Source organism: Taeniopygia guttata, chromosome 2 (assembly GCF_048771995.1).
Source record: "Taeniopygia guttata chromosome 2, bTaeGut7.mat, whole genome shotgun sequence".
NCBI lineage: Eukaryota > Metazoa > Chordata > Aves > Passeriformes > Estrildidae > Taeniopygia > Taeniopygia guttata.
The window spans coordinates 9,222,397-9,249,608 of NC_133026.1; the positions used below are offsets into that span (position 1 = coordinate 9,222,397).

Consider the following 27,212-nt stretch of genomic DNA (forward strand, 5'->3'; position numbering starts at 1 on the left):
GAAGTTTGAGGAACACTGGTCTAATCCACAGATGAAAATATTTGAAGTGACAAAGGGCAAAAATAAGAACAAGGGAAAAACAATGTGAAAGAGGACAGAAGAAAAAGCCAAGAACAGACTGTAGAGGTCAACAAAGAAGTGAAATGATGAAAGAAGACACTATACTGCAAAGGAAGAAAGTCAGAAAAACAAAAACCAGAACACAGCTAAATGCTATGGCAAGAAGCAAATTTTGGTCATAACTGGTAACTCTCAACATTTCCTTGCATGCTGTTTCTTTTCCTTGGAACGCTTCCCCTCAACTTCTGATCAAGGAGAATACATTGAGAGGGTGACAGGAGTAGTTTCCAGTAGACAGCAGAAGTATGGATGACTGTTAAACAGGAAGAAAAAGAACCTAAAATTTGGTGCATGTTCATGATTGCTAAGGATTTAGCAGATTGGGTATATATTCTTGAAGAAAACTGTTATCAATTCAGAGGAGACTAAAAAAATGTGTGGAAGGGATCCTTTTCTATCATAGATTTCTTTACTATAGACTGCATATCCTCAGTTTGGTTTTCACAAGCTTTTTCAATATGTATTTAATATCTTTCAGTCAGCTCTTCAAATATGGGCTATTTTGCTGTTAGATAATGAGGTGAAAACTAAACCAGCAGAATGAAATCTGAAAAACCCAAGTCCAGAATTCCTTTATACTTTCATGTCTTAAAAAAGAGTAATGAGTGACTTTAAAGGGCAAAAGTATTATCCTTCAATACAATCCTTTTTCTGTTAAAGGCAATAGGATGAGTTGTTAGAGCTCAGCACAGGGACACCAGGGATGGGAGTCTACTCCTGGCTCTGTTTCCAGCCTTAAGGTTTGTCTTGGTCAAGATGCTTCCCTGTCTGTGCCGGAGGTTCCTGGACAAAAAAGGCAGGATAATGATAGTGACCTTTAAAAACAGCTTTGAATCTACTGATCAAAAGTAGTAAGTAAGCATTAGCTTATTATTATTTTGGTTACTAAAGTGAGTTGAAAGAATCTTGGAGACTTTAATCAAAATTTCTTTTATCAGGTGCCAGAATCCTACCTGAAGGACAAAGTTTCTCAAAATTCAGTTATGAGGACACACATATGCTAAGTCAAATGCTGGTGGATACCCTCAGATACCACAGAGTTTTCTTGGTACAACAGAACTTCAAATGAAACAAAAGCCATTTATGGACTTTCAGAAGAAGTAGTGTGTTAGGCACCATTAGTACATTTACTACAGCAATTAGACACTATCGTGACGTTATCAATCAGATTGCTCCAATGGAAACAAAGAAACCAAAAGGTGCAGGGAGGCAAAGAAAAATGAAGAAAGCACTTTTCTAAGGCAGGCGTTACACACACACACACACCTGAGAAGCAGCAGGACACCCCTCTGCTGTGAGCCAGCACTATCCTGGGGATCTTCTTGCTGTGGTTAATAAACCCAACCCTTCCAGGTGCCTTCCCCAGCAGCAGATAAAGCAGTAGATAAACAGCTGCATCAGAAATACTCCTGCATTTAGAAAAGCTTTGGGTTTAGATTCTGTGTTAGCTTCATCCTTGAAAAATTCCATCTTTTAAGTCCACCACAGACTACTACACTGGCATGGTGACTGCCTCTTAATGCCATGGTCTACACAGTTTTTTTATGATTCCTACAGGTTAAGAAGCACTCTTGATGCCTTTGGCCTAACACATAATTATCACATAATTATAATATATAAAACATGATTTTGTGACGAAAGGGCTTCTCTGGTATGATTACTGCATGCTATTTACCAACTGCTATGTTTAAGCTAAAACTCCTTTGGTATTGTCTGGTGAATGAAGTGGATGCAGACTTCAGGATGTGATGTGTCCTGATACTCCCTCTGCAAGATTGCTTCAAGGAACGTTGTAGGACTACAGATAAAAGGTTAGTTCTGCAACCTGCAGTTTTTGGGGTGAGCACAGTGAAGTTCCACGTGCTCCACACAGAGGTAAAGCTTAGAGTAATCTCATGGTAGAGCAGGTACATGAGGGTTTGTTGTGCTGATGGTACTTCTACACACAGTCCATCTACTCATGCAAATAATGTCTTAAAGCATTTAAATGATCTCTATCTATTCTACTGGTAAAATTTGTCACTGGCAAAGACATGTGACATCTTTTCCATTAGCTTTTCTCTGTAATGTGACACAGGCAGATTAAAAGGGTTCTTCAACATACATCTCCTCCAGTACTGATGTAGCTGAGACCACTGCAAATTAAATTTTATAAATTATCACTGCTGTGCTTTTCACCATTTATGTCACTATATATTTGTAATTTCCTCATCTCAAGGAACACAAGCAGCCTTGTCAGCTTCATTTAAACAGTGCTATAAGAGAAAAAAAATTGCAAATATTGCAAGGAAAAGTTTTAAAATTTAAAATGCTGAACAGTTTTCCACTAACACAGAAAAGTTGTATATATTGTATCTCTGCTCCCAAATGTTTATCTGTACCTATAGAGGATACCATTGCTGTTCATGGGATTTGTACACAAGCATGCATGTGGGTAAAAAGCACCCACCGCTGAACAGTCATCTCCAGGCACATGATACTAAAACCAATATACAAACCCTAAAAATATACCAGTATTTAAAGGTATAAGAAGGCCTAAATAAACATGAAGTAACACTGTGTCATAAATATAACACCAAGATCTAGGGCCTGATTCTGACTGGGCTCCCACCCGCTAATCACTCGTCTGCAGACACAGCCGTGGGTGCAATTTCAGCTCTCAGATTTTCCTGCTGTAGCTTTTTTCCCCTTGTTATCTCAGTAGACATCTTCACTTTGGTGAGATAGATATTGAGCTACCATCCTGCTACACATTCTAGGAATATGCACACAGCAAGCAGCTCGGCATCAGCTCACACACGAACAGCCTTAGCTCCCATAAAATATTCATTCATTTAAAAAATATTTGCACCCTGCTGTCAAACTTAGACAAATTCATACTGAGCCTCAGAAAATAGCTGTTTTAATGGTAAATGATGTTCCAGAAACCTCTTTCAGGCTAAACACTCTCGTCAAAATTATTTTAATAAGAAAGATTAACAATTTCAACATTAGCTGCTAATCCTCTTTCATTTGAAACTGTGCTGATAAAATTCTTTGCTTGTCATTCAAATAGTAAGTAATAATTATAGATTTGGGGCCTCCATCTCTTGCTTCATTAATAGTAAATTGCATGGAAGTCTGAAGCATAAAGTCAGCTTTGATACATCTCAAAATGCAATTTCCATAGCTTTCCTTTGCTATGTACAATTAATTACAGAGTTAATAAGGGGAATATGTTAATGAAAGGGAAATTATTCACTCAGACCACCTGGTCTTATCAAATTTCTTTAATATGTTTCCTTCTTTCTGTGAATTTGCATGACAGCAAGAACACAAATCATGGTGCGCATTGCTAGTCCTTTAGTATTTTTATTTGCAACCAGCTAAAGTCCACTTAAATGAAATATAGAAAGAATGAAAGTAGTCAGCAGTAAATAACTGACTGCATTTATTTTCTCAAGTTCAGTACCTTTATAATTTTAAAATAAAATTGTGTAAACAGCTTTATAATTACCAGACTCTCTTCAATGCTGAAGTACAAATATAATGCATCCAGAAAGGAGACATTGTCATCTTTTATTATCCTTAAAGAAATGTGCTGCATGTGCACATATTTAATAAAAGATGTACAGAAATGTGCTTCAATTCACTGCAGTATGACAGCTACTAGAGCTTAGTTGCTATGTGCAGTGGAGTTTTTGGATGTTCATGGGAATATTTTAGTTGGTACAAACAGCCCAGTCAGAAGGTGGCAAACCTTCACATAAATCATCTTAAAAATAACACAGTTGTGATATATAGTCAGAGAAATATTTTTTAAAGATGGGTCAAATCCAGAAACCAACCATCTTCAAGAAACCTCGATGGATTTACTACTGACCAGACAGAGGACAAAAACATCTGAGACCTGGACATCAGCCCTCATAATCATTCCAGAAAGAAAAAGGCCAGAGAATAATTCCTAGAGCAATGGCAGGCTGTGTTTGGAGGAGGTGATGCTTGTGGGCAGTTTATCACTACTCTCTTCTATTCTTAGTTCAATGCAAACGTCCAACATACAGCCAGCAACAAGAGGCAGCTCATAATTCTCCCTTGCTATGAATAGGGTTTTCTTGGCCAGCTTGGCAACCTAAAGCAGCATTAGCTCATGAGTTTAGGAGAAGAGGATAAGGGAGACATGACAGCATTGAGGGAGAGCTGCCAACTTAAAAAAAAAAAAAAAAAAAAGTAAGATATTACTCTGGTCTGAAACAAAAGGACAGTTACATAAAGGAGACAAACTCAATAAAATAATGTATTTTATAAAGACATACTGGGGCAGGGATGTAATTTTTGAGGATGGAATATTTTACCTGGTTTTGACCAAAAAGTAAAACAGTCCTCTTTAATTGAACAGCAAATACTATGTCATCCACTTCCAAGCAAACTTCACAGATTGTTTTAATGTTTACCTCCTAATTTAAAAATGTTGCCACAGCTGCGTCGTGGGTGCATATGCAAAATTTGATCATCACAGGAGCATTTTGTCTGTGTCCTACACATCAAATTTTCCAAATACCACCCAAATTCTGTTACCTTGCTCAGAAAACACTGCCAAATTATGGTCTAATCCCAGAAGGAGTTGCAGAAAGCAACGTATAAGATTTTTTAATCTTGCCCTGAAGAATTTTGTTGAATCAGACTTTGTTGAATCGGTGGAGGGATTGAACTGTCTTCATTACCAATAACCAGGCCATGTTCAATAACTTTTGCTGGCCTGGCCCACACAAAAACAAAGGGCTCTCCAAAATATCGATGGGAGTTTTCCTAAACTGCAACCGGCACAGCAGTGCAAAACCACAATGCCAATATTATGTCTCTTTGGAAGTATCATGAAGCAAGTCCTGGCTTCACCCTGAACTCTTACACATTTCGAGGAGCTCTGAAGCTGCAGTCCCATTTACCACGCACGTCATTTGATCTTAGTGTGCCATGTCTAGCAACCCATGTGAGTAATTTCTTTACCCCACAGTGAGTCAAAACTCACCACCTGCTCATATCTGAACTCTGCCACCAGCTCAGAAATACTCTGTAATATATATTATCATCTTGGTTTTCCTGCCTGAGAAGTCTTCCTGAATTGCCCTCTTTCTAGTATCCTTCTAAACAGGCGTTTCCACCTGCTAGATCCAAAACATGATTAACTGATGTATCTGCTACAATGAGTTATCAAGGATTTAATGCATGATGTGAGTGTGCACAATAGGAAAAATACAGCAAGAGCACTTCATCACTGAGGATGCATTTGGAGCCAAAAGACAAGATCTCTCAGATAAATATTCATCTCCAGGAGACTCCATGGTTCATGAGACTCTCAGAAGCAGCTGAGTATCCAGTAACATTCCTTGTCTTCAACCTGAAGTATCAAAACTCAGATAATTTTAATTAAATTCCCATTTATTGCTACTTGCTACAGCTGATACTTGTCTTGCCTTGACATTACCTGGATGTCCTCTAGAAATGCAAGAAAGCTGGGTGAAACAGAAAAAAGTCCAGACAGCCACCAAGATTTATCTCAGCCAAGAAAATGATCCTTTCTTTTTACTTGGTGCACACAGTTGCATAACCTAGTTTTGTATCACATATTTCTCCCAATGTAACTCTGTTAAAATTAGTAATCTAGAATATTAAGAGAAATGTTTTCTTCATCTTTCTACTAAAAGCCTTAGGGAATGATGTAAGTTGGATAAAAGCGTTCAACCAAAGCAGCTTAAACAAAGCTGGAATAAACACTGTACAGTCAAATCACAGAGTAAGATGTAGTCATAGAAATTTGGTGAGTTATTTCTAATCATGAATACATTAGGGGAAAACAACTGGCATGGAAGAATTTAGGGAGAAAAGGGTTTTGAAATCAATTTCATACCATGTTCAAGAGGAATGTTTTTCTCGATTTAATACTGACTGTGCAATTGTCATTATTTCCTAAGGCCCATTCAACAAAATTAATATAGAAAATGGGGAGCAACTTATTATTAAACAAATAAAATGGAAGAATCAAAGGGTAACGTGTTCATGAATATTTTTTCTGAGTTTTATTGATGTAATCTATGTAGTACATACATCCATTTATTAGATTTATGGATCTATTAGTAGAGCTGTTTCCATATGCCACGAGATTTTTTTCACTTTTCTTTGCAGCTTTTCTTTGCTCCTGTATCTCAAGTCCCAGCTTTAAACAAACACAGGCAAGTGTTTCGAAACAACTTAAACATTTAGGGAGGGAAAAAAAGATGTAAAATGAAGGAATAAATATTACTTCATCAGCAGATCTTTCAGGAGGCAGCCAGCTCTAGTTGTCCCTAAAAGCATGACAACTCAGGGAAAGATGGGTAAAGATTTTCCCATCCACAGTGTTTATGTCTTTTTGGGATATTGGCTATCCTGTCACCGAGTAACACAATTTATAACAGTCCTTTCCCTTGTGACTCCCCCTGTCCAACTGTTCATGATGAAATGGCCTTTAGGCCAAAGCTTTCTTGGGACTTAATTTTGTGAGACTTCTACAACTATTTATACTGGCACAGCTGAAAGATAAGTTGGGATTTAGATTCACTTAGCACATCTGTAAGGAGTTTATGCTTTTAGCTAAACTTTGCCACTGACTTTTTTCCCTTCCCATGTGAGGGAGGATTTTTTCCTTCCTTTTCTCAGTCTCAAGCTTTTTTTAAACAGGGTATTTATATTCTTGAGATGCATGAAGAGGTAGTAATTCTGGTAGAAGGAGACAGTGGGAAAAAGAAAAAAAGTATTAGAATCCATTTAATAATCAAATAAATGATTGTGACAAAGACCTTGTTTTCCATACCTGCACTCCTCACTTTAGTCCCTGCCAGCATTAATCACCTCTGCAGCATCTGTGTCCCCAGGCAGTGCACTGCACTCACGCCCTGTGTGCTGCTTTGCTCAGGAGATGCTCAGTGTGTATATGGATTAAGGTCAAGGTGGAAAGTACACATGCTTCTAGCTCAGTGCTATTTGTCCTTACATGCTGGAGCTTCACCCTTCATTTAGAGAAGTGTGTTTAGATGCCTTTTGCTCCCAATTTTATTGCAGCTTTAGGGATAAAATGGAGGAATTTCAGCAAGATGTAATACAGGATCTAGCAAATACCTTTTCTTGTTGCAATGTGTCTTCAGTCACTCAGTTCTACATTCTTCCATATTCAATTAAAAAACCCAAAACTTTAGCTGCTACCCCACAGAGCTCATTTAAAAAATAATTCATTCAAAAAATGAGAGTGAGGGGGAAATTGCTAAGAAACCATCAAAAAGTTACTATTCAGAGAGCACCAGATACCATCAATATCATCAAAAACCCCCAAGTTCAATCTTGGAAACTGTTCTCTTTCCCTGTTACCCTTCCCAGTCCTACAGCAATCCTGCCAGTGATCCTGCATCAAAACCATAGTGGATGAAAATTCAGCACCTGGGGTTTGCCTGTTTTACCAGGCCCCCAGCCCATGTCCCCAGCCAAGGTTGTGTCACCTTCTGAGACACAATCTGTCCCAGCACTTTGACAGAAAGTTCTCATAGGAGGTCATCCTTCACTTCTCTATGGTGAATGTCCTGGTTTTACATGCATATTGCCAAAGACAAGGGGATTAAGCAGGCTGATATCTCTTAGATAAAAGGCCATAGATTTCAGGCTCTAGTTCATCTGTTCCCATCTCCTCATTCAGCCCAAGTATGAAACTTCCTTCTCCTTCTGAAAAGTACATCATCACAACAATTACATATGATTATTATTTCCAATACATAAAGCAGTTTCATACCCTCTGGGAGAAGACAGCTAAGATTTCAGCTTACAAAAAAATCTGAAAAAGACCTTTTGTAAATTCACACTTTCTGAAATTCTAATTTATGTATAATGCTCCAATTTTTGCACGTCTGTCTTTACAAGGAAAAAGCCTGCAAAACACAGAAAATCACTTCTGCTTCTGCAAATACCCTCTCTTATATGGTATTCAGATAACAACCTCATAATATTATCACCAAAAGAATACATTCTCTTCTTGCAGTACTGTTCTTCATTTAAAACCTCATAAAATATTATAATTATTTTAACCAAAAAAAAAAAGCGTGGTAAAACATGCAACAGGTCCAATCCACCTTGGTATTGAGCTCGTGCTACAGCACCAACAAAAGAGACTCCCTGTAAGCTGCAAACATCAACTGAATTGTGCAGGCACAAAGGAGGCATCGCACAAGAAATTCACTCTCTGCCTAATTCTCTGGAGAGCTTCAGAGCCACCTACTCACTTCATCAACTAGAGGGGGAATTTATGGACTCAAGTCAGCACCAACACTTCATTAAATGCCTAAAATATAGGAGCCCAAGTTAGGGAGACTAAATCCCTCTTCATCACTTTTAACCCCCCTTTGGATTTCTTGCTGGACTGCAAATGGAATTGTTGCCCTTTATTAGAACTTCTCTTGTCAGCTGCAATATAGACATATACATGAGAATAAAGTGGGTGGAAATTTAAGTTCCTATTCTTTCCCTTGTTGTGGCCTTCTGAATGATGCTTTCTTGCAAAACCAGTGGTGACCAAAATGAGGGCACACATCCTGAGCTGTTGCTCCTGCTAAAACCAGCCAGTCAGTGCCACAAACACGACTGCATTAAACATGCTCCTCTAATTACACTTTCCAAAGTGCTTGGATATTTTAGAAAGACAGAATCAAAATGTGCCATATGCGCCACCCTCCTGTTAGAAATGTGATGAAAAAGACAGTGAAAAGGAAAAGAAAAAACCCTCTGAATGTTGTTATCACTGTCCTCCTGGGCCTCCTGAGCCCTCCCTGCTTCCTCCTGCCAACAGCTCAAACCACCTCATGCTGCTGGCAGCAGTGCTGAGGCACTGCCTTGCTGCACAGGGAAGTGGCAGAAATGCAGAAATGCAGGATTTTTCCCTTTGAAGGCTGGTTTCTAGGTGAGGACACTGCCCCACAGCCACAGGGTTTGGAAGATTCCTGGTTCCTGCACACCTCGAGCACTATAAACAATGGGCAAGTCCTCCAAGAAAACAGTACCTGTGGCCAACCCAAGTTCCAACAAACCTTAAGCTGAGAAGACTTAGATATGACTGCAGGTATGACTAATAGCATTTTCCAGCAAATTAAACAGCTCCACATCTGACCAATGCTGCCTCTGAATAAGACTGCGTGGAGCCATTCAGCAGTCACACACTTCTAAGCTATTTTCATTAAAGTTTTATTCTCTTTATGAATCAAAAAAATTATTTCCTGCTACCACTTTACACAGTAATCTATTGCTTTATTTTCTCTAGGGAAACCCTGGCACCTATGAGCAATAAGGACTGAGGAGCCTTAGCTCAGCTAACTACCACTGCACATTGTGGAGCTCAAAAACACATTTACAGACTTGTAAGTGCATTTACCCTGCAAAGCAAGAGGGTATCTGCCATTCTTACTAGGCCCCTTGCTAGTATTTCTCATGTCTTTTTTTGGGCACTGAGACATTTTTCAAAGGAAATTGCTACAAAATTTAAAAGGAAGAACATTGTGGCAGAGAGAAATGAGAAGAACTGAAAAACGTCTTGTACTGAACAGTATAAAATTGCAAAGTGTCTCCTCCACTTGTATCTGCAAGGCAAAGGGAGGAAGAGTTCACCTCTGGTGAGCTGCTTCTGTTGCTGAGGTCCAACAAGCCACAGCATCCCCAGAAGGAGAGAAATTCAGGTAAATAAGGTATTACAGAGATGTGCATTTATTTTTGAGCAGAACATAAACTGGGTCAGCTCTCTGGTTTCATTGTGACCCACAGTGACACAAAACATGAGCATTTCTGATCAAGCCCAATCATCTGCTTCTGTGCTGTAGCTGCGAGATGCTGATCCTTCCATGTAAACCTAACCCTGCTCTGCCTTCAGCAAATCTTGTATTTATGGTTTAACTGCTTCCTTAAGTAAACATCCCACTGCCTGCCTGACCCTCCTATTAGTCTTGCCCTGATAGCAAAGCTAAATACATATTTTGATGCTAACACGTATTTTCTTCCTAATTGTATCATCTGAGTCCATTAAGAACAAATTTCTCCCATCCTCTATGTCACAGCACGTAGGCAGACTCCCCTGAATCACTGATTTTTTTGTTTGTTCAGGTTAGACTTAGCAAATTAACTGTTTTTACTCTCTGTGTGGCTTGCACTCTCAAAACCCTACAGCATTTCTTTACCCTTCTTTGAACCCTCCCCATCTAAGATGTAACATCTGCTGTTAGATAGTCAACACATGTATGATTTCATCCAGGCTTAAACAGGATTGACTGAATTATGAACACTGTACACCATAACAGTGATCTTGACCAACCTGACTATTTTAAAAAGTTTATTTACTGCCATATGAAGACAATTCTTTCTTGCAATTTTGCAGAAATTTGCAAAGCCAAAACAAGAGGTTCCCATATGCAACTTTCTCTCCTTTAAGTGTGATTTTGAGATTATATTTTATATTTCCCAATAGAACCACTGAAAACAATTTTGCTCAATTTGAAGTAGTTGAAACTGTTTGCAAATGTTAAATTAGTATTTACATCTACATAGGAAATCTTGCTCTTATTTCCATACAAACATATTGCCTAGATCTTTCTGAACTTTTTTTGCCTCAGTATTTGTATTTATTTTGAGACTGGGCAACCGGAAATGTTTGGGGCTCCCAGTCCTCCCAGCCCCCAAGTATTTTATTTAACTATGAAAGGAAATCAAGTGAATTTTAATTATGGTTAGGCAAAAGTGGAACAGTCAAAACTGTAACAAAGGGTTTTCTGTCATGGGAACAAGCCTTTCAAGCTGCACTTGTCTAACAGATATTAATATAATAATTAATTAATTACCTTTGGAAGGGGATGTATTTACTCAGGATGATAAACTCTGAGGAAGCATCTGGTTTAAAATCCTACCCTGCTTTTGCTCTGTTTTATAGCTGACTCGATCAAGGCTGAAGGAGGTCAGTAACTTGGCTGAGGTCAGATTAGGTTTTTGGATATTGCCTGCCTTCATTCCTTTCTCCACTATGGGAGGTTGGCTTGTAAGAACTTGAAAAATACCTCAGAAGATAGTACCTTTAAATTTAAGTCCAGAAAAAGAAAGAAGTTTAAAAATTATGACCCAAAAGTATGATATGATGGAGAGAAGTTTCCAAAAACATGGCAGACTATCAACTGGAAAGGATGCTTGCTTTAGGTAAAAACAGAAGTCAAATACACAAGCAAAATAACACAACTTTTGGTCAAGTTCTTCACCACAACCTAACTTCTACTCGACTAATGTCAATGTACTCTAGAGAGAGTAAATATTTAAAGAAAGATGAAAATAAGGCAGAAAAAATGAAGGACTACTCTACAGCTCTCCCAGCAGGACAGAAACAAGCTCCACCAGTCCCAGCCACTGGACTCTGACTCTTACATGCAGAAAACTCTTCATGTATCCATCTTTTACAGTGATACTGGTCTCAAGCTGTGCTTGGAAGTAACCCAAGATTTCCAACATAGACTCCATCAATGGAATATATTTGGATCATTTCAAACATGAGAAATCCAACTTGGAAGAAATTTATCCAAGGACAAAAAAAAAAAAAAAAAAAAAAAAAAAAAAAAAAATCAAGGCAAGGGTCAAATTTCAGATCCCTTTTCTAAGGGTGACAGACACAAATTGCTCCATATTATTAATCTTCTATTACCTTCTCAGCTTAGATGCCTCCACACACTGGAGACACATGAGAAAAAGCAGTGAGCTGATCAGAAATTTAGCAGCTTTCTTCAGTTGTCCGAGCTAAGCTAAACATAAATTAATAGGACAAGAGGACACCACAGGGCTTTTTTTCCTTAAAAGCAGGCATGCAAACAATTCATATTTTCACGTTAAAAGAAAGTTCCCGAGAGAAGAAAAACAAAGATATAATGAAAAAAAAGAAAGGAAATAAAAAAGCCTGTTTTAATTATACAAAGTTCAGATTACCAGTGAAGCTCAGGAGTATTTTTCACTTGTGAAAACACATTTTCCCTGTCTTTTATAGCTCTCTTTCCAAAAGCTGTGTAAAATCTGTCGGAATTTCTGGTGCCGCGAAGACGGACGCGCCTTACCAGGATCATGTGACCGGTGGAGATGTCCATGTTGGACTGGACGGGCTCCTCACTCCAGGACGAGGTGCTGCTCCGGGCCGAGGGGCTGGGCATGGGCCCATCGCTGAGCTGCGAGGAAACGCTGTTGATTCGGGACGCGTGCGGGGGCTCCGGCCGATCAGAGGTTTTCACTGCCATGCGCTGCCGGCATAGCTCCTGGAGAGAGAGAGAGAGAGAGGAGGAAACAACCTACAGTTGAGTAATTACAGGATAGAGTCTACTAAAGACATATGATTTACAATATGTTTCCAGAGCTGGAAGTGTTTTCCCCCTCACTGCAGTAATTTTTGGGCGGCTGTCTGTTCTGTTAAGCTACAAAGGGATGCTCAATGAAATTACTACACGATGACTACCCTAACCTTTCAAAAGTGGCTGCATGCACATCTCCATATAGATAACCAAAAATCATATTTTGGAGCTTGACTCCTCTAGCAGATATATTTTTTTTTTCTTCCCCTAATATTGCCCCACATTCTGCAAAGCCACTTTTGAACCACACAACCTCCTGAAGGTAATGGGGTTGCACGGGAGTAATTGAGAGCACTGCTTGGCCCTGGATATGCAAACTCAGCAAGCTCAAGGCAACTGAATTGATGTGCTCTCCAATGTAAATCCTAGTTGATAGATGCCTCATTTCTCTTCATTAAAATAGCAAACTCGCAACACTTCCTCCCTGATGTGGGGCAGAGAGGATGAAGAATGACATTAACGAAGAATAAAAGCAGAAATCTGTCATTGTATTGTTTAAGCAGCTTTGGCGAATAAAGGAAATTCAAGCTATCACACACACTAATGCAAGTCATGTTGAAACACCAAAATAGATAGCACTGGGAATACGTATTTTCAGTTGCTCTCATGCATAGAATTCGTGAAAATATACAGAATTCTGGTTAGGTAGCAGAAAATCCTGCTGGTAAAACCAACTCCTGATAGTATAAAATTCTGATTCTAACAAGATGAGCAGACCCACAGTTACACTGTCATGTTGCAATGCTGTAAGAATCAGCTGTAGTGGTGAGACCACAGACACTGTAATAAAATGATCATTTTTTTAACATATGACTATTGTCCGTGAGGGGTCCTTGGTTGCATGGTAGGTCTATAGGATGTGGCCATATTGCACACACAGTGTGGGAACAAATTTATCTCAGATTACTCGTTCTGCACAGACAAATACTAAGAGCTCAATCTTTTGCCTCAGGCTAGCAAAATAATACAGGCTGAAAAATTCATACCATTGGAATGCCATGGCTTCTGTTTTCTTATTCATTGATAATTTAGTTGCAGCCCAAGTGCCATTAGTAGGATGATCTGAAAACCATTATTTATCAAGTGCAATAAAATCTTTTCACACAGGAGTTCAAAATATAACTTAAGACTATGTTTGGGGCTTTTGCAAACTCTAGGACACTGAAGGGGGATCCTAATCTATGCAGCAGTAAGTATTCAAACAAATTCCCTGAAACCATCATATAGAGACTTCTGTCACCACATGACAATGATTAAAGACCCCTTCAAATATTCTTTTCTACCAAAACTTCTGTCTTATTTGCCATTAAAGATGCTTATGTGGACTTTTACTATTTGACGGTATTTAATACAGTATGTATATACATAGATACATATATGTATGTATACATGTACAAATTAAGATACATTGAGATGAAATTTGTATAATTTATAAGCATGATATATTTCACTGTCTGTTACAAAAACACAGTCAACAGAAGCTTGGGAAGCAGAGATTACTAATTCTATATGGTGTCAGTTGTTGGAATAACTGTGCAGAAAACTGTTACAAGTGAAACTGCTACCTGACTTCATCACTGCATTTTTGTATATTTATTGATTTTGTCTAGGCCATGGAAGAGTTTTTCCAATTTTTACCAAAAGTAGGGGTTTTCCACACTTGAGTAGTATGTATTCTGTCAGTTGGTACCTTTGTAGCATCCAAATAACCTTAACATGAAAAATATTAGAAAAATAAATTAAACTTCAAAAGTATGTTTAATTGACTCATATATATTGCTGCTAAATAGGTCAGTTAAACTATCAGTATTAAACCCAAGATTTTTAATAAAGGAAAAGATGTCTTATCTCTTATTTTTAAATGTAGGAACAAAGAAAAAACCTCTTTTTCTCCTTTTCTCTGGAGGATCACACACTTTATAAGAAAGGACAGCAATAGTCTTCACTGTCTATTACTAACCTCAGAATGACCCTGCAGTAGTGTAATTTCAAATCCCAGCTTTTAGCAGGTTTTGGGAAAAATTATAACAGAGTGGAAGCTTTTTAGACAGAAAAATAAATCTACAAAAAACCAAAAAGCTGCTCAGATGTTTAAACATCAGCTATTCCCAGAGAGAATGGTTTATTGGACTAAGCAAAAGTATAATAAGTAAGGGTATAAAAATAAGAAGTCCATCACATAACACCTAGAAGGATGTGTCTTCTGGCTAGCATGCCATGTGGCATTGAAATGAATTTATTATATTCTAATAGACATCCTGCCACTTGACTCACCCCAACTCTGTGCTAACAATAGCATTTGTACTCAGACAGGATCTTTGTTTTTAAGTTGATCTGTTCCTGCTGTTCATATCCTGCCTCAAGTCATAATCCTCTGCTTTTACAAGTGGTTGCTGTGGAAAGGATTATAGACCTCTGTTAACAAAAAAGAATTGAGATCAAGTGATCTCTAAGAAATTAATGTACCATTTTTACATGAATTAAAATGACAAAAGAAACAATCTTTAGACAATTGATTCTGGAACAGATTAACCTCTAACCAAAATATTTTTGGACATAAAGTATTTAATATGCTACTAAAAAATGTTGTTTTAAAATGAAGTTTAACATGCTCATGGTCCTCGTGGAAGAAGATGAAGTTGAGAATCATAACAAATTTAAATACATTTTTAAAAAATTTACCTTATCTCAAATTTTAACATATTTCTTTCCTGACATATAAAGAACCAAAACAATAATTCCCAGAACTGCTTTTACTGTCAAATACCTCAAACAAAGCAACCACGTCACTGCACTCTGCCGTAAAAAATGCTTAATGTAAACAGGAAGGTCAAATCATAGCTGAAGCAAACACACTTCTGATTTTCTTGATTGGAATTTTAAATCTCCATGACAATGAATTTTCTTCTGCCTGCAAACAGAAGATTTTGGGTTGAATTTATTTCCAGATCGTCTGACAGCCCTCGACAGCTCTACCTTGCCCCTTTCCCAGGTAGCCCAGCCCTGGCTGAGGAACCTGCCCCATCCCCACGCACACATCAGCCACCTCAGGACAGCCACAGCTTCTGCTTCCCCAGAGCCACCTCTCTGCCAGCCCAACCATTCCAGCTCCCACCTGGGTTTCTAGCCTGGCACTGCAGGGATAACATGTTCAAGACCATCACATATAAAAGCTTTGAGTGTTTTGGGGAGCCATTTGGGTTCCTCCAGGACAGACGGACAAGGGATGTCCAGCTCAAATCAGGGAAATGTCTTTATGTGGAATTTGGCCTTGAGATGGGGCATCAGTGTTCCCTTCCTACAAAAGGCATTGGGAACAGTGGGGTCTCAGAGTGTGGGGTGTTTCACACCATCCCATGGCACTTACTGAGCTAGCATCTCTTCACAAATGCACAAAGCCCTGGACGGTTCAGACCCTCATAAATACAATATCTCTTACTTGTGCTCAGGTATGCTCTGCCTTCCTCTCCAAAATCTTTACTCTCACAAGCATTTTGCAAATCAGCCATTTACCAAACCACAACTAGAATTCAAACTTGACTAAAATGTCAAAGCTTCACACTGTGAGAATGATATGAACTGTATTTCTGTATTGTCTCAGCCATTAAAAATATTTTCTAAGAATGAATTCAATTTACTGCTGCATTTCTATATTTAGCAGAGTGGCTGAGGCTATTTCTGCCATGCTGTGACTCAGTAATGTCTAGCCATTGTTTGTGTATAGTTCTAGTGCCATTCTTCATTTAAAAACATCATTTACACCTAAAAAAGCAACCATAATGCATACAGTGAAAGATGAAGAAACGATCCTCCTGACCTTCAGGCTATGATCTAATGGATGGGTTGGACATAAACATTTATTTAAAAGGTAATTTGAAGTTTATGACATTATTTCCCATCACATGGGAATTGCTATCATACTAAGGCACTTACTCTGTTTTTTATTTCCCAACATTTATTATCAAACTTATATGGCGGTCACATGCAGTATATAATGGAGAAGTAATATCGCTGTATGACAAAAACTGCCATAACCAAGATAAATATTCTGTAAATAATGTTGAGTTAAATGAGTTCAAAGCACTGCACCATGATCATCTGCAGTGAGCTTTTTATTTGACACACAATTGATAACCTTAAACAAACTATAAACAGTATTCTTGGAAACCCCTCAATCCTCTTCACAATGAGGTTCTAAAATATTCCTAATACTTGGCTGTCCACACAGAGACAGGGAGAAGAACGAAGTGCAACTATTTCCTCAGGTGCAACAAATAGATTCTCAAATCCATACATTGTACTTGTGAATGAACCACTCTGCAGCATAAATGTAGCTTATCCACATTTAAAGAAGGGCATTAAGAGACTTGCTGCACCTCCTGGACAAAACTGAGAGCCAGTCCTGCCACCATATTTTGCTAGGTGGGTCTCTGAGCCTGAAGAGGTAAGAAACTCTCCTCTCAAACACGGAGGCATCAAATCTGTTCAGAAATGGAGCCCACAGATACCTGTCCAGGCTGCTCTGGAGATGTGAGTTGCTTACCAGCAGGAGTGTTGGGCTCTGTCACCAGCCAGTGACAGGAGCTGCATCTCCTGCCACGTGGCTTTGTGATGCACAGCAGCCACTGCTGCCACAGAAGGGCAAGGCAGCAAAAGAGAGCTCAGAGAAAATTTTATCTGTCATCTACTGGAAAATCCACTTAAGGAAATTGGAAAATCCATTGAAGCTGCACAGTTTATTGAAACGTTTGGTTTTAGAGAGAAATATATGTATATGCCCTGGTAAGGATTATGAGTATAGGTAACCATAGAACTTAAACCAGATGTAACTGAGGCTAATGGATAATATTGAATCTTTTCCCTTGCTTTATTGGCAAAAATGGAATTTGAGAACCTCAGGTGACACAGTACAGGCGGGAGAGCTGACTGGAGCATCCCAGTTAAGATGCCAACGTTCACCTCAGCTCTGCAGTCATTAAACACGAGCCATTCCACCTCAAAGCTGCCTCCAGAGAGGATATTGCAAATACTTTATGCAAATTCTCTAAGCAATATCTTCAGGTATTCCAAGTCCAGTCTGTGATGATGGCACATGAATCATTCTCTTCTAGCTGGTACCAGGAACATGATAAATGTTCAGTCTAAAGCAAACAAAAATAGCTTCGTATATAAAGCACTGCTCTTTTTTCCCAGCCACTTTCACCTCAGATCTGACTAACAGGAGATCTGGGATCGGAGGGAAGTGTCAACTTTTCAGTTTATTTAGAAAAAGAAATATAATTTCATTACGATATATTGACAAAAATAATCTATTTTGTAACTGAGCCCAAAATTTGCACAAAACCAAAAATTAAGTCTGGGAAATAGGCATTTCCACACTTTAAAGAACTTTTTGTTTAGCAAATTAAAATAGAAGCCACTTGAGTTAGTCCAGAAATAAGTGTGGCAAAATTATTCTAGAATTAGTAAAACATAAGAGAGAATAAAGCTTTCTATGGATAATTATTAAGAAAATGAAGAGACACTAAACAAAAAAAATACTGTTTATTAAAAGTGATAGCTGAGTGTACACCAAGCCCTTCCAACCTGACCTGCCCAATATTCTAGCAATCAAGAAACAAATCTGCCTAAGTAGGCCTGATCCAAGAACACTGTGTTAATTTTATATGTGACACAAACATATCTCGCAGAAATTTTAAATTAAAATGCTGACACTTAGTTCTATATGATTCAAGACTGCATCATTTAATACAATGTATAATGAAGATTAAGAATATAAGTAATCTATATGCTAGGTATGGAGGAATAAGACCTTTAAAATGCCTTTTTTTCCCCCTCAGCTTTAATGCGTTTAATTCAACAGAAGTCTCATTCCCCTTTTCAGAAGGTATTATTCACAGGATGAGCTGAGGTCTGCATGTACAGCCTGAATTTCACTGTTCTGCAATGGGTGCAGTCATAAGACAATGGAATTTTAAAAATGAAAAAATAAGCTCTTTTTTTTCAACAAATGGCTCTAGGACTATAAACATCATTATTCTCTAACTAAATTTGCTTAGTGTTTGCTTCACCACTACAGGGTGAAGCTAAAGTAATTTGGCTGCCTTTGTTTTGCTTTTGCATACTTGATAAGCTTTTAGGTGTTATAAATTTAACTTCAACTTATTTACTGTATTTGTAGCTTTGGGGATAATTACAGCTTTATTACCATTTATTTTTGAGTTATTGAAACATACTTTCAAGCTTTAGCTTAATTGTAACATACTTTTTGTCCAGCAATAAAAGAGCTGTTTACATATAGGGAATATTTGCATGTATATTTTCTATCCTTCTCAGAAAAGGCAACTATATCTTATATCTGTGTCCCTTCAGAAAAGGGATAAAGGGTTATATTGGAAAAATGATTGAGAATAATATTTTGAAAGACACAGCACCAAATGTATCATTACACATCCATACTCTGAACAATTAGTTTTTGTTTAGACTTGTATGTGATAGATCTTGGGAGGAACAGAAACAACAAAAGAAAGAAAAAAAGAAGAAAGCAAAATAAATTTCTTTGATTGTCAATGCAACCTTCCTGTGTCCAGTTCAGTTCAATATCTGCCCTCTTGTACCACACTCTGTATATCTGAATATAACTCTGAACCTTGGGACAGGGGGGATTACTTTGCTTGATTTTTAAATTATCTAAAACCAAGAGATGCTGTTACTTTTAGAGAGCATCATGGCCAAATACAGGCTTGAGAATCATTCTCCTAACAAAACCTCAATTTTGATTGTGTTTTGTGAAACTTAAAATTTAAATTATTTTAGCATTGCATGTGTTTCCTGGTGATGATTCATCAATTATTATTTCCCTTTCCTCATGTACACAAAGAAAGTTGAGGCCATGAAGAAAGGGAAAGGCAAAGAAAACATGGCTAACTTTAAACAAAAAATGACTTTTCATTTTTTTTAAATGTCTTTAATTTCTTTGTTTTATTCCCTCTCTTTAAATTCAAACATTTGCACAGTCTTGTCCTACCAAATGGAATGAAAAGCCATCATGGTCTTGTACACATCTCCAGGTGTCTAGCAGACACGAAAATTGCACAGAACCAAAGGTGCTGTCTATGCAATACAGCTTGAGAAAATAGTTTTACTTTCATCCTTTCAGCAATCTCTCATCAATGATGAAGCAATCTGAATAGTCCAGAAGCTCCTGGAGGAGGCAGATATCTCCTACATGGCTCACGTGGCCAAGGAAGACATGACAGCATAGGTCTAATGATATTTCTCTGAAATAATGATAATACTGCCCTGCAATCCATTCCAGGAGAGCACAGGTATCTTTGGGGTAATATTGCTTTCCAGAGGGTCAGTAAAATTTGAAGTTCATGTTTAGGTTACTCAGCTGGGGAATGTTTTCCTATACAAAAACACAGAAACCTCTGACTGACTGGAGTATGACTGTTTAGAGCATTTATTTCTAAAAGTTTTATGAAACAGATGCTGACTAAACAGGACTCCAGCACCCTGGTCTTATCAAACAGGAGATACACAATGAAAGGCTGTGATTCTTTAGACTGATTTGAAGAGTATCTTCCTTGCATGATGACATCATGGTGGCTCCCCTAAGAATTTAAAGGGGCTACCTGGATGACCCCAAGGAAATCAGTGTCTGTTTTGAATAGGATATATCTGCAAACTGTGTACCTGAAGTCACCTGAGATCTACAGGGGTAGAAAAAACACACAATTTTTCTTCTCAGGTTGTTCCTGACAATGTCAGAGTTTTACTGGCCTTGCAGTTCAGACATCTGCAATTCTGGAAGTGATGGTATGTCACATTGACCTACCCGCCACCAAAAAAAGTGGTTTCAACCAGTGCTGGTTTTAAATTGCATTTCCCACATTTCAGCTGTTCCTGCATATAATATTTTACAAATATATGAATATATGGAAAGTATGAAGCTGGAAGAGGAAAGATTTATAAAAGGAATAACCAGAGAAATAAAAAAATAACCTGTAAAACACACTTCACCTTTGCCATATATAGTTCATCTTAACTAACTCTAATACAAGCTCATGAGGGCACAGCTGCTCCTTAATATGAATTGGCACAGAAAACTCCCCCCTAGCACAGCAAGAGCCACAAAGCACAGTATGGGTTACAAATAAACCATAGCAACAATTGAATTAACCTGAAAGGCCATGCAGAACCACGTGTAAATCCATCATGTATTCTGACTTTGTCCAACCCACCCAAAGCCTGACCAGCTTCCAGCAGATGCCAGTGCTCTTAAAGATAACTGCCACAAATGTTTCCTTTTTCACTCCCAGCATTTATAGTTGCCTGGAGCCCAAAGTGGGCAAAAAATGCAGTCCCAAGACAGCTGTAGTTTCTCAGGCAAGCTATACATTAAGGCTGTCTAGTCCACTATTTTATTGTCCTGCAGGACTGAAAATGGGAGATCATTTCTGCTAGAAATAAGAATTCCCAGCAGCCAGCAGGACTCAGTGAGCACTTCCAGCCTGGACAGAAACAAAATAACAACTAGTTTATGTCTAAAAATGTTATTCTACCCCACTACAAAGATTAGCATTGCTTCTCCCTAAATCTGTGTAAGTGCATTCATGGTAACAGAGTTTCTAAAAGCAGTCAGAGAAATGAGAAAAGAAATCCTAAAACTTCTATAAACCCCAAATACTTTTTTTTTTTTTTTTCCCCACAGAAGCAGACATACACCAGAGGTGATGCAAGGATAAAGGAAGTATTTACCAAAGATGGCCATCATGACAAATTTTTTTAAAAACATCATCTAGCATGACAGTTAAAATTGCCAGTCATTACCCACTCCTGATTTGAAAACTAAACTCACTGCTTCTCACCCACTCTCCACCGAAAAAAATTAAATCTATCATCAGCTCTGCTGGGAAGACCAAATGCAAATTTAGTGCACGAGTGTTAAAAAAGGATCTATAAAGAACAAAGTTACTACTAAGTCACAGTAGGTTATTAAGAGCCAAATCTTTGGTAATACAGAGAAACCCTATTAAACTATGGGAAAAAAAATAGTATGTATCAGTTTCCTTGTGTCTCTGAGTACAGACATTCTATCACACATCACAAAGGTCTTCAAGGATTAAAAAATGGTCAATATTTCTACACTTTCACTGTACTGGTGTCATAGGAGATACTGGACAAACTAACAGGGATTTAATACTTGGTACTGATGGTCAGAGATACAGAGAGACCTCGTATTTTGGAGAAGACAGCAACAGCAGCAAAAATGCACATTTTTTTCTTGGGCTCTCCCATGTCTCTCTGTACAGATGTGCACAGCTGGATCAGGGTTGTGCCCTGAGAGTGCCTGGCCAGAAGAGACCTGCAGCCTCTCCACTGTCCCTGACCTGTCCCATGGCACCAGTTCCACTAAATACCCTGCAGCAGCAAGGGGTTAATGTGTGTGTTTGCATTCAAATAAAATTACTTCCCTGGCCATTACTGAGGTTCCTGCAATTTCTTTTCCCAACCCATGCAAGCACAGAGGGTCACTACTCTTCCTTGGACCTCTCCACCAAGCACTGGTTTTGTCTGCAAGATGCACCATGGGAACAGCACAGGAGGACAAGTTCAAAGTAGGCCCATTTCTTAAATGGTCACACTTGTATTTGGATTATTTTAAGAACTGAGGCATGAAGCTACAGGTATCTTCTAAAACATTACTAATAATGTTTTATTAGTATCTTTTATCACAGAATATTTTTTCTCATGTGGCTCCTTTGGTTTTTGAGATTCTTGCTGATAACCTGTGCATCAACAACATTCTGCAGAAAGTGTTGCTTGTTGCAGTTGTATTCTGCTGATAGCTTTTCTTTTATTTCTTCTAGTATTTTATTTTACATACTTCATGTAACTGAAAATCTTCGTCCTGGTGGCCAAAGACAGAATAAAAGTCTCACTCTTTCTTCAGTTTCTCATTTTATATATGTTTTTCTTTTCTATACTATTTGTTACTATTTTAGAAGAAATAATCTGTCTTTTCAATCTCTCTTCATAGGAATTTTCCATGCCCTTAATCATTCTTGTCACCTTTTCCCTGCTCCCTCCATTTCTGCATTGTCCCTTTGGCGATGGAGTGACCAGCACTCACAGAAGTCTTGAGCATTGATTTATACTTAATTAACTTCTAAAGCCCTCAAAGAAGCAAACAGAATTCTTAGTTAACAATGCCTGCAGAGCAATTGGGTTGACTCAGACCTCCAAAAGGAAGCTGAAATTTGGAACAGCTTGCTAGGCAACCCTTATGTATGTTTTAACTTCACACCCAAGTGCTTTCCAGTGAGGTTAACTAGTTCTTTATTTTGTTCTTGGGGGGTCACGATACACAGAATTTACATGCTCAAATTCCTATGTTACTATACATACCGGTACCACTCAGTACAGAGGGAGATGTATTACATAATTTCCCTATATAAGACAAATTTATATGTGTACATTGTTTTGCTCCCAAAAACACATTCAGCTCCATCACATTTCTCCTTCTATTTGGTGTAAATAGCCAGCCACTGGCAGCTTGTGCTGTGAGCCACTGCAGCAAAACCTCTTCCAGCAAATCACTCCATTTGAGGCATTTTTCTTTCCCAGAAAGCCAGAATGAACTCCAATTGAGAAGCTGAAAAAAGTAAAATCCAAGTTTCTTTTCCCCACACTGTCAGAAAGGCACCAACATAGCGAATTTTACATTTTCACCTTTCCCTCAATTCTCTTCTTACTAGTGGGGAAGATCAGTATGTCTCTAACATGGGAATATTCTCCCCAACACACTCCTGAAGACCAGGGGGATGTTGAGAGCAGCAGTACCAGAAAATGGGTGGTGCTGGTCCTTAGGGCTCTAGTGCAGCCCACTTCAAACCAGCACCTCTGCTGCTGTCAGTGGGACCAAGGACCTTCCAACCTGCATGGAGTGCATGGCTCCCCAAGCCAGGCGACACTTGGTGAGGGGAAAAAGAGTGATTTCAATCAGCCAAGCTAAGCATGTAATCCCAATACCAAAAATAAGCCTTATCAGGATAATGTTGAGCTGTCCTCACTTTGGAGAGCAAGATCAGCCCTTTCTGAGACCTCCTGAGAGGCTGCCAGAACATGGCTCTGCAAAACAACAGCCACGCTATATAAAAGGAAAAACCTGGAATCATCAAGAAACCTGCAACAATGTCAGCTAGACAGGAAAACAGAAAAATAAAAACTGCACTGAAATGCAACAGGGTTTTATCTGTATGAAAGATTAATTTTTTTTTAAAATTATTGCCCTGCTTAAAATCTGTGCTTGTTCAGAATGCAGTCATCCCAAACAACCATCAGTAAAACATCACTCATTTGTCTTTAGTAAAAAGTACAGAAACTGGTCAAACAAAGCTAGAGAAAACCTCATTAATTTCCTCCTTTGGATAAGCCACTTACACTAAATTTGATTTTCCCTTATTCAAAAGCTATTCTCTTTCACCCTCCAAATTAATTTTGTTTCTTTGAGGGATTTGGCTTTTAGGAACATCCTTTTACAGTTTCCTGTCTTCAGTCTTGGTTTGGTTGTTTGCTAAGAATACAAGTGATGAAAACTGAAAGTTGCAAACCTGAACTGGAATGAGAAGAGCTGCAGGAATGCCTCAACTGAAATAAAGTACTGGGATGACACTGATAGCTTAGAACATGTCACAGCAAAAAAAACCTCACAGAACAAAGAAAGCAGGTGAGCTGCCTCAGTCCTTTATCATGGCTTGCTGGTGTGCATTAGATCACTCACGTTGTCTTTTACAGCTCTTTAAACCACTATAAAAAATTTAGATCTCTGTTGTGCACAAAATTACAAGAGAAAGAAAATATCTTGGATAGAAGGCCCCCATCCCAGGAACCAGAGCTTTTTCTGTGTTGAAAGAAATGAAATTTGGCCTCTTGTCCAGCCAACAAAAATCACATCCTCAATGTCTGACTTGTTGTAGCTCAGCACAGAAGCCTTCCATGGATCTCCTTGCCCTCACATATCACACACTCATGAGGCTGTTTGGGATGACACCTCTCACTTGTGCCCTTAAGACTGGAGCATCACAGCCCTAGGAGAGCTCCAGCCTGCCCTACCCAAACTTCTCTTATAGCTTATATCACAACAGAACAAGCAAAACTGTCAGCCCACTCTGAATGTTCCACTTGGCAACATCCCTACAAGAGTCCCTACAGGGCTACAGGCAGAGAAAAGTGGAGGATTTGAGGCTGAATTTTGTCCATCTGTGCCACAAAGCAGCCAAATCTGTAATGCCTTGCCAGGGTAAAACCTCAGGTGGCTGAGATCAGCCTCAACCCCTTCCCAAAGGCAAAGCACAAATACACAGTTCAGGAGGGACAAAGACCCTTGGAGGAAGGATGCTGCTGGTTTGGGCAGGACACAGCCCTGCCCTGCAAGGAGAAGGAGAAGGAGAAGGAGAAGGAGAAGGAGAAGGAGAAGGAGAAGGAGAAGGAGAAGGAGAAGGAGAAGGAGAAGGAGAAGGAGAAGGAGAAGGAGAAGGAGAAGGAGAAGGAGAAGGAGAAGGAGAAGGAGAAGGAGAAGGAGAAGGAGAAGGAGAAGGAGAAGGAGAAGGAGAAGGAGAAGGAGAAGGAGAAGGAAGCAATGCAGCATTCCCCGTTCCCTTCGACTGCCCACCCTGGGAGACTGGTGTGCAGGAGGAACAGATGTACTAAGAAGAAAGCAGTAAGATGAATGCTTTTATATACCTTACAGACTTCAGAGAATAAACTGCAACCTGTTCCTGCTCACAGGCAACATGGTCCTACAAGAACTTACAAGCGTCATCTACCACAGTTCCTTATGTACACAATATTATTTCTACTCGCTTTCAGAGGTCCTGGTATAAGATTTATCCTGAAAAAAAACCTCAAAAAACCCAAAACTTTCCAGTTAAAAACTTAAAAAATATATTTTTTTTTTTCCTTCTAGTGCAGCGCTCTTGAGGAATATGAAAGGATCAGCAAGCCAGATTGCAGTGTTAGCTGCTGAGCATTCAGAGAACATACAATAGAAGAATGTGTCAAATCTGAAATGTGATAACAGAGATGCTGCAAAAGAAAAAGGAATATCCTAAAACAGAAAAAAGGGTAGAAGTGTGTAGGAAAGACAGGCCTGATTATCCTCTACATAACATGGGAAAAAAAAAAAAAAAAAAAGGCATTGAAGACAGTATAGTTATTCCAGAAAGAAATCAGGACACTTGAGATGATGTACAGCCTGGGACTGCAAATCAAATACTCTCCAGCCCATTAGGCAAGGCTGTGGTTATCTTTGGCTTCTTTATAACGTACAGGCTCTGGGACATAATCAATTTACCAGGGGGAGACAATCCATTGTACTTATCCAGAACCAGCCCACGCTCAGCTGGCAAACAGCCTGTGGCACCACAGGGATGGGTGAAAGGAGCTCAGAAGCAGGAGCAGAATGCTCAGGAGCTGGATCCCCGGGAGCAGGAGCCCAGACCTTGGTGGTCCAGGACAGGAAGTTAGGGCAGATGAAGCAACAGGAATTCTCACCCTCTAAAACCACGTGGCTACAGCCAAATTATTAATAAAACTGCCTGTTGAGTGAATTTATTTATTTTTCTTTGTCTGTGCTTACTCTGCTAAGAAACTGGGGAAAGTTGGGTTGCCTGACCTGAAATAGTGACAGGACCATTCAAAATATTTACTGGCTTAATTTACCAGGCGAGATGCAGCCGCAAGTCCAGAGCACCTCCAGCACATTTTCTAAGAAATGCCTGTTTGGGTAAGAACTCTGGATTTCCCAGTAATTAAAATGAGTCACTAACTTAATTTTGCCTCCTACTATTTTTACTTAGCATTTCCTTACATCCTAGATACACAGAAATTATACTGCAAGATGCCTGGGGCACGTTTGTCCTTGTTTCACTAAACACCAAGCTCAAACATCATACTTTTGAAAAATAAACAAAGTTGGCTAAGAGGAGAGGGTCAGCATCACCTTCTCTTTGCCACTTTTTTTGCAGAAAAATGGACAAGTACTGGAAAAAGATAGTTTTTAAATGAAAATCTAGACATGGATGGCACCTTCTCATCTAAGCACTCCAGGACTTGTATATATGCTCATTTTCCTTCCACACCTACAACAAGCTGCTTGCTCTAATGTAAGGAGTATTTTACTCCTAGGTGTTGCTGCACTGCCACTGCTGCAGCAACCCGTTGTCTGGGCTGGGAAGGTGAAACCTCCTCTGGTAAGGGCTAGTCCATTTTTCCACCTCTGAGTAATTCACAGAAGTTATTCATGGAGCCAGGAAAAGGCTGGAGGAGAGCCATCAGTCATAAGCCCAGCAAGTCCCTTTCCCATGCCTATGTGGTTCTCCAGGGCTGCCCCTCAGCCGGGCTGGGTGTGCTGGAGCAGAGGGGCAGAGCAGGGACAGGAGGTGACAGGAGAGCTCTGCTCCTCGAGACACACACCACAGGCTCAAATAACGACTTCCAGACGTGCCCTCTGAAATCTCTGCCATCGAGCTCCATCCAGCCTTTAAGATGGGCGTTTCTCATTAAGCACTATTTTGAAGTTGATTTTAAATGCTGTGTTAACTAATACACCCCTATTTCTTTGTATCCTGATTTATTGCTCAAGCAAGTTTGATAAATTTATGCTGATTTATA

At 39.0% G+C, this 27,212-nt stretch overlaps 1 protein-coding gene across 2 annotated transcripts in view; it reads right to left on the bottom strand.

The window, feature by feature from the left end:
• PTPRN2 (protein tyrosine phosphatase receptor type N2) overlaps window positions 1-27,212 on the bottom strand; it is a 667,249-nt gene that overhangs the window by 73,652 nt on the left and 566,385 nt on the right. For both annotated transcript variants that reach the window (XM_032747124.3, XM_072925319.1), the window contains one exon: window positions 12,246-12,440. In XM_032747124.3, coding sequence (XP_032603015.3) covers window positions 12,246-12,440 — 195 coding nt within the window. The remainder of the gene's footprint in view (window positions 1-12,245; window positions 12,441-27,212) is intronic.